Consider the following 13,674-nt stretch of genomic DNA (forward strand, 5'->3'; position numbering starts at 1 on the left):
CATGCTGCATGAAGGCGCACAAATGCGCGAGACTCTACATGACTTTACGGTGGTTTACATACATTCCTGCTCCAATCAGCTGCTCATTCTCGTGAAATCTCGTGAAGAGTGCGTTTTAGTTGCATTCCTACTAATTTTCCACTCGAAATATAATATAAATATTTTTTTACAAAGAATGCACAACTCAAACTCAATTTTATTTTATTTTTTCCCCAAATAATAACAATGCTTCTCAATATAAGATCTAAAACGAACATAACCACAATCTTCAATGTTTGGCTTCAGCACAATAGAAAATTTTGGCTTCAGTTTGACGATTCTATCCGCACCACCCAGTAATTAACCATCTGCCAACTGATGTACTCATCCCAGTGGCGTAGCCAGAAAATTGGTCTGGGGGGGGGGTTTCTGAACATTTTTTTCTACCAAAAAAAATTTTCTTCTAAAAATTTCGTCTCTTGGGGGGGGCTATGCCCGAACCCAACCCCCCCCAACCCACCCCCCCGGACAACTCCACTGACTCATCCAGTTTTGCTTTAATTATATTTATTAAATATCAGTAGTGCGCATCATGCACGCATAGATGCACTATCATGCGCACTAATCTAAATGAGATGCGACGTCTGATAACTGCAGATATTTTAATTTTATTGAAAACAAATTTCCGATTTTCTACCATACACGGAATATATCAAGACAAAATTTTCAAAACGACTTATCTGCTTTTGTAAACAAAGATTCAAACGACGATTTGACGAATCTGATAGCTCTCCCACGCAAACCAATACCACCAATAGGTAGGTGAAGGTTTCCGCTACCTGTTGATGGTGTTGGTTTGCGTTGGTTGGTTGGAGAGCTATCAGATTCGTCAAACCGACGTTTGAATCTTTGTTTACAAAAGCAGATAAGTCGTTTTGAAAATTTTGTCTTGATATTGTATTAGGAAGATTACGAGAAGGAATAAGATAGGGTATTGTCAGATTTTCTGGATATGATACACTGCGCAGCGTTTGTAATGTTTCCAAATGGGCACTTGCACAAAACTTCACGCGGCGAATGGCTGTCGAAAAGTACGGCCGCGCCAAACGATACACCGCAATGCTATTAACCCAGAATCAAGTAAACGGGGTGCAGAAAGCGCGGCGGTACCTTTCATGAAGGGTTCGCCGCGTGCAATTTTGAGAAAATCAGGCAATACTTACTCTCTTTCTTGCCATGCAATGCTTCTAACCTGTAGAATTAGAAGAAGCTCATTGTCAATTGAATTTCATTGATCCAGTAAAGTACATTTTTTTCATTTTTATTTAAAATTCAAATCAAGGTTCGTTTATATATTACGTAACGCTAAATTAGGCAATTTTGAACTCCCACCTTTTCCCTCGTAACACATTATGTAAGGATATTTGTTTTATTTGTATAAACTATTACTCTTGACCTAACCCACTTCCTACGTAGTTTGAGAATAGCCCCTCATAATGTACAACGAATCAATTTTTGGCATTCACGCAATATAATCGAAACGTAAATTCCTCAAGTTAAAGGTACTCTACAACACGCATGACTGGATTAGGAATCAATGGATGGAATTAATCAAGAACCTGTGGAAATATGACAGCAGACCTGGACCTATTTCAGCAACAAACCGATGTTGACCATCAAGCCAGTTCCCTGGGGCCTAGCGATACTGGAGTCTTTGGTATTCAAATTAACCGTATGATGAAAGGGGAGGAATTACCACTGGAGATGTTTTGGATACCGCAATAAGTAAGCTAAAACACAGTTTAAGTTTAATTTATCTCGACATTAAGGTAAGTACGACGAAGTCATTTATATACCTAATACCTAATTGGGATAAGGGAGAAAGGGATCATCATTATGTATGGGGACAACAAAATCCTAAGTAGCAGTATATAATTGGGCTTTATTTTATGATATTATTTACCAGAATACTTCCACCGTACCAACCTCATTTGTTATAAATTAGGTAAACAACTTTCCTCTATTGTTTTTTAGAGGAAACATTGTTATTAGCATTATTATTCTTATGCATGTGCGCCTTTTTTGCTGTACCATAATTTATTTGAATATACATTCATACTAAATCAGTTACATACAACATTATACACGAATTAGATTCGCATAATTATATATGAATTCGAATAATCAGCCAATATACTTTATATAAGTTATACTTTATATAAGTTTCACATTTATATACATTTGTATAATCATAATTTAAAATTTATTAATGTTTTTTTTTCAATAGCACTTTTTTGCAAATGATAGAGTAACCGTACTCTTAGTGGAGGTGGCACCAATGGTGAAGGTAGTGTGATTTTAACCTTCCGGGACTCGCTTAGTCACTCCTGAAGCCTCGCCACCGTTGTGTAATAGAAGCATGTTTTTTTCGCTAGTGTTGTACTTTTTACGAATCCGTGCGAATCCATAAGGGTTCATGAGATTTTTCATAATTATATACTTGACGATGGTTGTAGTTTATGCGTCGTGTTATGCTATTATATACAACTTACTCTCGAGTTTCGGTTGAGAACTAATGATTTGAAAATAATGATTTTCCATAATAAAATATATGTATAATGAATTTAATTAAATGCGGGCTGGATTTAAAATATATTATATATATTTTGAATCCGGAAGTTTGATTATGATACCATTATCCATTTGATAAAGGGTAGCATAAACAGGCGGGGCTTACTGTTAGTGATAGTGGCCTCGGAGTGGACATGAAATACCAGGCACTCTGAAATGGGTCACTGGAGCTGCAGTAGAGCTAGCACTTTCTAACTCCCGGATTAAATCTGACTGTTTTAACAGACAGCTTTCTTCCATAACATCACTGCCAGTGCCAGACAGTGGGGGTTAGTTTGTACACACACACACGCAAAATAATCGAAACGTTTGATCCAAGACTTCTTACACATGGATGTAAATGTAAGTCTACCATATGATTTCAAAAGTATTTCTCTACATTTCAAACATTTTCACTATTCAAATTCTATATGAATATGTATGAACGCATCCAAAATATTACTTAATTTCATCGCAATGTAGTGTGCTTATCATCAACCAAAGAGTGTTTATTAATTCTTTTCTAATGACATTCTTTCATTTCATAAACTAAATTATTCGTGGTAAAATATTGTGGAATTCTTCTAACGCGTTTGTTCAATGAACCTTAAGATTATTGGACTATAAAAGCTATCATGCGTTCATTTTCTTTCGATTATTCTTAACTTTAATCCATGAATACAATTTCAAACATTCAGGCCAAATACGGAAAAATGCAATCAGGCTTGATGACCAACTTGGGTTTTATTTGGATGGAGAATATAATTATGTGAATGCACTGATTTTGTTATTAAAGAATTGCACTTCTCTCACGTGAGTCGCTCATGTATTTCAAAGCATTTTCTTTAGTTTAAGTAGTACATAACTTCCCTTGTTTGGCCTATCTTCTGCTTATGAGCAAACCATGCTCAACAATGGATTCGCATTTATTAAATAAATTTGTCTTTATTTCAAACCAAGTTTTAAACAATGTTAACAGTTTGAAATCAGATCAATTCTGCTTAGTGTCCTCCACAAATTTTAGCACAAATTACTCAATACTTTACATGATTAACCATATTAGCTCTGCCGTTGTGTTATCGCTTTTTTATTTCTAGAAGGTAAAATAAAAATAAAACATAAGTGCATGAAAAAAATACGTACCAAAACCATGAATATCATAAAAATTATTTGACGTTTTGTTTTTTGTTTTTATGCTAGCTGGTGAGTGCCAATGTTATTTAATTAATCAAGGCCTACAGTAATCAAAATATGTAAATATTTTCTACCTCTTGAATGTCGAAAAGGCACTCACTCGGCAGCCATTACCGAGCGCAAAATACTGGATAGTCTTGGAGAACTTGAAAATTTACCTTTGAATAGTAAGCCGAATAAATTATATGACGCCAAGAATGACTACCAAAATTGAACTAAAAAATCCAGCCCGTAGCATGCCAGAGATTTTTTTTTTCCTATGTACTGATGAATATATAATGGCTCGTATACTAGAAATCGAGGACTGATGTATGAGTGAGTCACTGATAGAAATGCAATGACGCAAATTTACGGTTTTATAGTAGCACCAAAATAACATAGCCCGTCGGAGTCCTCGAAAAGCAAGCAGACATTTTTTGTTATCATTGTTATTATTTATCAAAAAAGGCATTAATGTTAGGATTTCTTATTCATTGATAGGCGTGTGTGCTATGTACATACAGTATCCCCCCGTTTGTCCGGACCTCGCTAATCCGACGACTCGTTAGTCCGGATCTCGCTGATTCGGAATTTTCCGGATTAAAAAGTATCAACACTTGTTTGAACACATTATACTGTCAGTTTTCAGATTTTGCTGTGATTTTGTTTTGGTTTTTTTGTATGGATTTGACGGAGAGGAACCTCGATAGTCCGGCCATACATTTATCGGACCAGCGGGGGTATATTGTATTAGATAGTGTTTATATAGGTGTGGAGTTGCATAGATCGTATCACATACCAAAGTGAATCCAGACCTATGTAACTGTTTTCCCTACCCATCCCTACTCGCAAAAATCCTTCCTGTGACAATCGTGGAGATGCAGAGGTATACACGGTCTCTAGAAACAACGATTGTCACACACACTAATATTCCTTCCCATCCCCGATAGACCGTGAGGACGTGGCCGGCGCCGTTATTGATCATTTAATTTCTAGAGCCCTCGAATTGTGCACATTGAGGTTGGAAAGCAAATCCCATGCCCCACCCACTGGTTCCTTGTGCAATTTCGATTGCTCTGATCAATCACGGAGTAGCAACTACGAAGTGTACGGTCATCATGCTCATGCTCATGCTCATGCTCATTTCAAACATTTTCACTATTCAAATTCAAGTGAAACTCGGAAACTCAGTTCTCAGTCACTCTTCGATTTCAAGTTTATTCATAATTTAATTTAAATTGAAATACACTTGAATTTGCCCTGCTGGTTAGCAACAGTGACTTCGAAGGGTAAAACACTTTCGTTTCGATTGTTTTGCTGGCAAGGTAAAATGTGACCAATCGAAAGTGCTTCACACGTTTTTATAGTGCTTTACACAGTGTAAGAAGCAAATCCAGAAAAAAAACAGGTTCTAGAAAGTAAGTATAATTAATATTATAAGATACATATAATCCTTAACTACGAGTTAATATAAATTTTTGCCTAAAGATGATGTTATTAATTAATTCATTTGCAGGAACCAAATAGTGAAGTATTGCCAGTATTGAATCAACAAACGGTCATGACCAAACTTTATAGTAAATATTTGAAAAATTTTAAATTGGCTGTCAATCTAAATTATTTTGTTAAGAAAATTATTTTGAGCTTTTTAGTGGAATGTCTTCACTTGTCATAAGACGAGTTTGCACAATCCCATTGAATTCTATCACTTAATTGTATCTTGACAGATACGTATTTCGACCTCAACAGTAAGGCCGTCTTCAGTGTCATTCGTACTTGACTCGACTAAATCATTTATTTTTAATCTTTTACAGTTCCCGCCGGTCATTATGCGATCCAACACATGATGTTCGAAAGCAACAGGAAGTAGAAACTGAGCATTCAAAAATTGAATAAAAATGTATCAATAGCTTGATATAGTGATATTTTTAATGAGATATAGTATTGTATATTAGATAAAAAGGTTAAATTAATAAGCTTTATAAACAAATTTAAAAAACATAACAACGCTTTTGATATTTCTCGTGAATCACAATTCTTACTATATTTGAAATAGTGAAAACATTAAAATCGAAGACCACGAACATTCGCTTTCAAAGCTTTTCCCATTGAAAATGACAAATAATACATTTGCATTTCAATAGAATACCATTCGAAATGCAAAGCATTTTTTTCAAGAAACAACACTTGTGTCAAAAGTGTTTTGTTGTTTAAACTAATATGTGGTATGACGAGTTACTGAAAGTGTTTTGCACTCAAGTTCCACATGTTTGAACAGTAGGGCAAATCAAAGTGCAAAACACTTCATAGTAGCGTGTATATTTTTTGAGTGTATGTTAGTTCACATTATCGCACACAAAATTCTCTTCTCACACGATTTACATTTTCCCAGGATTGCGATGATCTAAAATATCTAAACCATCTGATTTTTTTTAATTATTTAGGATTTTTTGGGAACATTCTTCTTCTTCTTCTTCTTCTTATTGGCATTACATTCCCACACTGGGACAGAGCCGCCTCGCAGCTTAGTGTTCATCAAGCACTTCCACAGTTATTAACTGCGAGGTTTCTAAGCCACCATTTTTGCATTCGTATATCATGAGGCTAACACGATGATACTTTTATGCCCAGGGAAGTCGAGACAATTTCCAATCCGAAAATTGCCTGGACCGGCACCGGGAATCGAACCCAGCCATCCTCAGCATGGTCTTGCTTTGTAGCCGCGCGTCTTACCGCACGGCTAAGGAGGGCCCCATTTTTGGGAACATGTTGCATAGATTTTGGTGGTAAATTGAAAAAAATTGTTTGAAAACAGAATGCTGTGTATTTCATTTCATTTTCAAAACGAAAAATCAATCAAGCTTTTCTCGAGGTTTATTAATCGAGAGCATCACACTCTATGCCCCCAACAACGGGCTGGGCGGATTTGTGTAGAGTGCGAATCAATCACACTCTGATGTGCCAAAGGCTTGCTTGGCTAAAGCATTTGATGAGTTTGATTGCTCTACGCATGCGGTCGCGTGTACTCAGACGACTAATGACGGTGGAAGACCGAAACTTGATTGCAATTAATTGCATATTATTCGGCAAATCGGCCGTACGAAAACCATTTTTTTTTGTTGAATGTTGTCGGATTTTCTGGTTATGATACACTGCGCGGCGTTTGTAATGTTCCCAAATGGGTACTTGCACAAAACTTCACGCGGCGAATGACTAAGGTATGGTATGGCCGCGTAAGGTATGGATTCACCGCGATGCTATTCACCCATAAGAATCAAGTAAAAGGGATGCAGAAAGCGCGGCGGTACCTTTCCTGAAGGGTACGCCGCGTGCAATTTTGAGAAAATCAGGCAATATCTTGGCTGTGCATATGCACAACACATGTTTCGAAATGGACAAATTGATATGAAATTTGCGAAAAAGAATCCACGTGTCTTGAATGGACTCGAACCCTCAACCTACTACCCTCTAGATAGGCGTGATAACCCCTACACAACAAGATCACTTCAAGGTCACGTTAGCGGACCTTTGGATTCGAGTGGATTCGAGGAACCCTGGGGTTATAGCCGGAATATTCAACGTGATTTCGTGAAATTTGCAGATGGAAAAAGGTCAGAGATTTTTGTTGTACATATTATTGGCATTAAGTATCAAAAATCTAGCGCAGGAATCCAAACCAAAGAGTGGTGACGTCACTTTCAAGTGAGATAGGCCTCTGTATTGAAAATTGGAACCAATAAAACAAGACTTGAAAACCTAGGCCGCCACCAATTAGAAGGTTAACGAATTATGCGGTTTGATTTGAAATTGGTATAATTAGAAATAAAGTCTCATTGAGCCTTATCCTTTTGATAGTTTCTATTATTATTATTTTTTTTTTCTAAGTAAGTCGGTTCAGTTTGGTATTGTTTGAAGCCTATACTTTGTAACTCACTAAGAGTGATTGGGTGTTTGAGGCAGAGCCTAAAATATTCATCTTCATGAAGCAACTTCGGTCCGAATTTTGACAAACATCGCATGAATATTCAAAACATAGAATGACATGATCAGACGACTACTCCACCAATTCATTCAATCGACTGTCACTGAGTGTGTTTGCTATGTGCAGAAAAACATAATTAGCATTGTTTATGTTGATGTTTATTGTTGAAAGTGCCTCGCGGATGACAATCAGATTCAGTTCTATGTGACAAATTACTTTACTCATTTGAAACGTGTTTAGATTTCAGATAATTTATCAATTTGTGAAATGTGCATAAATATTCAATGACTAATATTCAACTGAATATTGACAGTCCAGAGCCGACTATGAATGTGTCTGGAAGTGAGCTGACAAGTGAAGAAAGGTGGACTTCACCAAAAAATTTCGATTTTTTTACATTCTGGTTTGAGGATATTCAACCCGCCCTAGAAAAAGAGCCTCTTCCGGGCCATTAACAGCCTCAGCAGTCACACGATTGGTACTTGACTCGCCTTGATCCTTCCTTCATCGCGTATCGATTTTATCGAGCGATGTTTTTTACGTTGTTTGTAATGGGCTGTTTTATAGGCGACTTATCGGGCCTGCATTAACGTCGTGTCTCGTCGGTCGGTGTCACCCCCCACACTACGACCACAGATAAACAGACGTAACACTAGAGAGATTATGTTCAATTTTCAAGCTGTTACGTTCGTTTGTCTGTGCTCTAACTATAAGCCCCACGACTTACAGTTTGCCAGGGGGTTAATCATTAAGCCGTTGAACATGGGCCCCTTCTGCCAAAACCATTTTTACTAGTATTATATCGCTGAGTAGAACAAGGGAAGAGTTTAACAACTACCGAGCAGCCATAAAGCAAAGTATATGTTATTATTGAACGCTATTGAGTTTCGTTCAAATCAATGACTGATTAAGTTAGTTCTGGATTAATTAATATCAAGGTCTCTGGAAATTACAAGTATACATGCTGCCAGCGTTACAATAGTATCTAACCAACCATGTTACCACATGTTACAATAGCTATTCAATCCGACGAGCGCCTGATAGATAGTCAACCTGACGTGCAGTGCGGAATCATTCGTTTTGTTGTCACTCAACCCACTCAACCCATGGAATCCGCCTTTTGGTAGGCAATTAATTTGTCATTTACACTTTCAATCGCCGTGGGTGGTTGAGTAGTTTTATCTCGTTTTAAATACTGGAGTCTGAAAATATTTCCTTTTAATTAAGGAAGGGTCAAAATCTCACTGTAGGTGGATTAATCTGGGTTTTTTATATTTCCATCTATGATGCACGAGAAAAGCACCGGAAAAAAAAGATTAATCTGAGTTCACTAAGTCAAATAAAACAAACGAATACTGATAAGCATTTAACGAATCGCTTCGATTGCTAAAACCTCTTCAGAACCCGTATCAGCGCACAAAACTTTCATTCTGCGGAATGCAATCGAAGGGGATTTCCGTTTTGGTTGTCTTTCTCTCATTTCACTCTTTAAGTGCAATTAAAAAATCGAATGCGCGATACTTTATTCCCAGCATCCACGTAAGTACCAATCGAACCAGTTTTGCACCACGGATATCTGATAAAACCTTTCTCGACAGTCCAACTGGTTCAAGGCCAATGAGTTCTGTAATTCGTTACAAATGCGCCTGGTGGTAATCAAGTCACAAGCGGATAACGATGCCGTGGCTCAGTACGTTCAAACAACAGACAAATTCTCCGAGGTGAGCTGCGGCTTCTGGATCGGAGGAAGCGATCTAGCCGAAGAAGGTGTGTTCATATGGGTAGCCACCGGTGAAAGAGTTACCTACGCAAACTGGAAAAAGGATGAGCCGAACAACGCTGGACAGAATGAAGACTGCATACAGCTGGCGTATATTCCATCTGCCAACTATAACTGGAGCTGGAACGACAACCCGTGTGCGGAGACGTCGCTGTATTTCATATGTGAAAGCGTGGAATGTGATTGTGTTCAACAGTTTTGATATGCAATGCCGAATAATGCGAATAACACTGCAATGAAACTTTCGATAAATTGAAACTAGTTTTGACTGGAGTTCTGCTCCATCCCAAAAAGATCTAGATCCAACGAATGCCAACCATTTGTTGGGAAGAAAGAGTTTTCTGTGTGGTGATCCTAATATAAGGGATCGGGGTTCTGCCAATCCGCACGAAGCGCCAATGAAAAATCTCCCAATTTTACCCACAAAACACAGTGTAACGCTTCTAATTACTAACGAACCGTATTGAACATTTCTGGACTCAGTAATCAAGGATATTCTTTATCAAATAAGCATATAAAAGGATATGAATAATACTTTGTGTTCTTTTTGGAATCAAAGTATCACTCCAAGCAACAAAAAGTTCCCTTAAAAGTTCGTTTTCGCCTATAGGCTATAGACTATAGTCAGCTTGGCTGAAGTGGGTAGTGGATAGGGTAAGACGGTATAATATGCCCCTCTAAGGCAATACCTCGGCTCACAACAGCGTCTGTTCTCCATGTTAGGAGCGGCAGATCATCGTCCGAGTGCCAGCGAGGGGCTCTAAGTGAAACTGTGCACCATGGTCCACCGGAAATAAGGAGGAATGGTCCTCCGGAAATTTAGGGGGTTTGGTGTCAGGCTCTGCAAGCCAGCAAAAAAAGCTCACGCAACGAACAATCAACAAGAGAGTATGGACCGTAACGATCGGCGAAGACCACTAAGACGAGAAGGGACTAGCGATGGTAAACTCGGTTCGTAGAACTGCAAATCTCTCAACCTCATCGGGAGCACACGCATACTCGTCGATGTGCTCAAGGACCGTGGATTCGGCATCGTAGCGCTGCAGGAGGTTTGTTGGAAGGGATCAATGGTGCGAACGTTTAGAGGTAATCATACCATCTACCAGAGCTGCGACAACAATACGAGCTGGGAGCAGCTTTCATAGTGATGGGCGATATGCAAAGGCGCGTGATCGGGTGGTGGCCGATCAACGAGAGAATGTGCAGGTTGAGGATCAAAGGCCGGTTCTTCAACTTCAGCATAATCAACGTCCATAGCCCACACTCCGGAAGCACTGATGATGATAAGGACGCATTCTACGACAGCTGCCCAAGCCACGACGTCAAAATCATCATAGGAGATTTGAACGCTCAGGTTGGCCAAGAGGAGGAGTTTAGACCGACTATTGGAAAGTTCAGCGCTCACCGGCTGACGAACGAAAACGGCCTACGGCTAATTGATTTCGCCGCCTCCAAGAATATGGCCATTCGCAGCACCTACTTTCAACACAGCCTTAAGTATCGGTACACCTAGAGATCACCACTGCAGACAGAATCACAAATCGACCACGTTCTGATTGATGGACGGCACTTCTCCGACATTATCGACGTCAGGACATATCGTGACGCTAACAACGACTCTGACCACTATCTGGTGACGGTTAAACTGCATCGTGTTAAAACTATCCGTCATCAACAATGTTCGGTACCAACGACCACCGCGATACGACCTAGAGCGACTAAAGCAACCTGATGTCGCCACTGCATACGCGCAGCATCTCGAGGCAGCGTTGCCGGAAGAGGGTGCGCTCGATGGGGCCCCTTTTGAGGACTGCTGGAATACAGTCAAAGCATCCATTAACGACGCAGCGGAGAACAACGTCGGGTATGTGAGACGAAGTCGACGTAACGATTGGATCTGTTTTCTGGAAGAGAAGAACGCAGCGCGGGCGGTCGCGCTGCAGCAAGCTACCCGGCAGAACGTGAAGCGTTATAGACGGAAGCGGAGACAGCAGACCCACCTTTTTCAAGAGAAGAAACGCCGCCTGGAAGAAGCGGAGTGCGAGGAGATGGAACAGCTGTGCCGTTCTCAAGAATCACGCAAGATCTATCTGAAGCTCAACGCATCCCGCAAAGGCTTCGTGCCTTGAGCCGAAATGTGCTGGGATAAGGATGGGAGCATCTTGACGGACGAACATGTGGTGATCGAATGGTGGAAGCATCACTACGAGGAACATTTGAATGGCGCCGATAGTACAGACAGTGAATGTCAAGGCAGCGGAGGAGATGACTACGTCAGTTCAGCGGACGATGGAAGCCAACCAAACCCCACCTTGAGGGAAGCTAAGGATGCCATCCAACTGCTAAAGACCAATAAAGCAGCTGGTAAGGATCGAATCAGAATCAGCCAAATCTGGGAAACTGAACAGCTACCGGAGGAGTGGAAGGAAGGGGTTATATGCCCCATCTACAAGAAAGGCGACAATGCGAAAGGCAATCGCCCCATCGAGCGATCACCATCCTTAATGCCGCCTACAAAGTGATATCCCAGATCATCTTCCGTCGTCTGTCACCATTAGTGAATGAGTTCGTGGGAAGTTATCAAGCCGACTTCGTTGACGGCCGCTCGACAACGGACCAGATATTTACTGTACGGCAAATTCTTCAAAAATGCTGTGAATACCAGGTCCCAACGCACTATCTGTTCATTGTTTTCAAGGCGGCATACGACCGTATACGGTATACTTTTGAGTTTAATTTTATTTTAATTCACGAATCGGACCGTATTAAGGGGCCCTCGTTAGCCGTGCGGTAAGATGCGCGGCTACAAAGCAAGACCTTGCTCAGGGTGGCTGGGTTCAATTCCCGGTGCCAGTCTAGACAATTTTCGGATTGAAATTGTCTCGACTTCCTGGGCATAAAGAATCATCGTGTTAACCTCATTAGATACAAATGCAGAAAAGGTAACTTGGCTTAGAAACCTTGCAGTTAATAACTGTGGAAGTGCCTAATGAACACTAAGCTGCGGGGCGGAAAGAATGATCCTCCGCTTGAGTGCAGGATCACGGTTTTTCTTCGGCAGGGTGGGATGGGGTCCGCCACACTTGTTGCAGCGCGGCTTCATGCGGCAATGCCTGGTGCCGTGCCCGAAAATGTAGCAGTTGGTGCACTGCGTGACGTGTCGCGGTGTCCGATGTCGCTCCCAGTCAACGACGGTGTAATTTACAACTCCGACCAGCTTCAGGTCTTCCCAGGTAGTGGAGACGTGCTCCAGATGGACCAGGTAAGCTAGTTGCGATATCCCCTTGTCTTGTAGTGACGAGCGATCATGTGCACGGCCACTGGTTTCAGGCCGCAACTTTTGAGTTCTGCTTGGAGCTCCATCGCCTTGTCCTGTCGTGGAGTCCTCGCACAAAAACTTTGAGCGGCATCGCGCCAGATTGTTTATGAGAGTAGTATTCATACTTATGAACCTCCAGGAACTCCACGACGGATTCATGATGGTCCTTGTTTATCGGCATCACTTTCACGGTCTCGCTGCAGTGCCCAAAAGTGCATTTCAGCCCCTTAGCGATCATCTGGCAAATTTTTGGGAGCAAATCCGGCGGATCGCCAAAACCAGCCGGGCACTTCTCCGTTCGCTGTGGTTGCACCTGTGACAGATTGCTGCTTCTTGCACTTATTTTCAGGCGGATTGCAGGTGTCGTCGCTTGGTAACGACGAGTAGACGTTGGTGGACAAAAGACGTTTGTAGGGGTTTCCCTCACCTCTAATTGTTGCGCGGTTTGATAACTTGCTAGCGACCGGACAGGTCACCGAATCTCCCATACGAGGCCGGGAGAGAAAAAAACGCCACCTCAAAAAACGGGAGCGCACGAACAGCCGATAATGATGCTCTAAGGGTAGATGGACACATAGGTTGATACCGGAGATAGGTACGTGGGTCAAGAGGCGCCATGGGGAAATCACTTTCCACCTGACCCAGGTCCTTACAGGCCATGGCTGCTTCAGACAATATCTACAGACAACCTAGTCCGGAGGATGTGTAAAGATGAAATTGGCTGGACAGCCGTTTTATCCGCTATCGTCCAAATCGTTTCGGAGCTACACAGAAGGTGGCGCGTGGACTCGAGGAATAGCTGGTTCAGGCGCAAATAAGAGGTGGTCCAAG

At 41.0% G+C, this 13,674-nt stretch overlaps 1 protein-coding gene across 1 annotated transcript; it reads left to right on the forward strand.

The window, feature by feature from the left end:
- The first annotated feature begins 9,124 nt into the window (after positions 1 to 9,124).
- Positions 9,125 to 9,782, forward strand: LOC134202519 (C-type lectin 37Da-like). The gene is made up of 2 exons (XM_062677517.1): positions 9,125 to 9,283; positions 9,343 to 9,782. The coding sequence occupies exons 1-2, from the start codon at positions 9,182 to 9,184 to the stop codon at positions 9,724 to 9,726; spliced, it is 486 nt and encodes a 161-aa protein (XP_062533501.1). The 5' UTR covers positions 9,125 to 9,181; the 3' UTR covers positions 9,727 to 9,782.
- Positions 9,783 to 13,674: the final 3,892 nt, after the last annotated feature.

Source organism: Armigeres subalbatus, unplaced genomic scaffold (assembly GCF_024139115.2).
Source record: "Armigeres subalbatus isolate Guangzhou_Male unplaced genomic scaffold, GZ_Asu_2 Contig1252, whole genome shotgun sequence".
Taxonomy (NCBI): Eukaryota; Metazoa; Arthropoda; class Insecta; order Diptera; family Culicidae; genus Armigeres; species Armigeres subalbatus.

Coding starts and splice junctions, on each gene's coding strand:
- LOC134202519 (XM_062677517.1), top strand. CDS start 9,182: ATGCAATCGAAGGGGATTTCCGTTTTGGTTGTCTTTCTCTCATTTCAC. Junction 9,284..9,342: donor ACTTTATTCCCAGCATCCAC/GTAAGTACCAAT, acceptor CTTTCTCGACAG/TCCAACTGGTTCAAGGCCAA.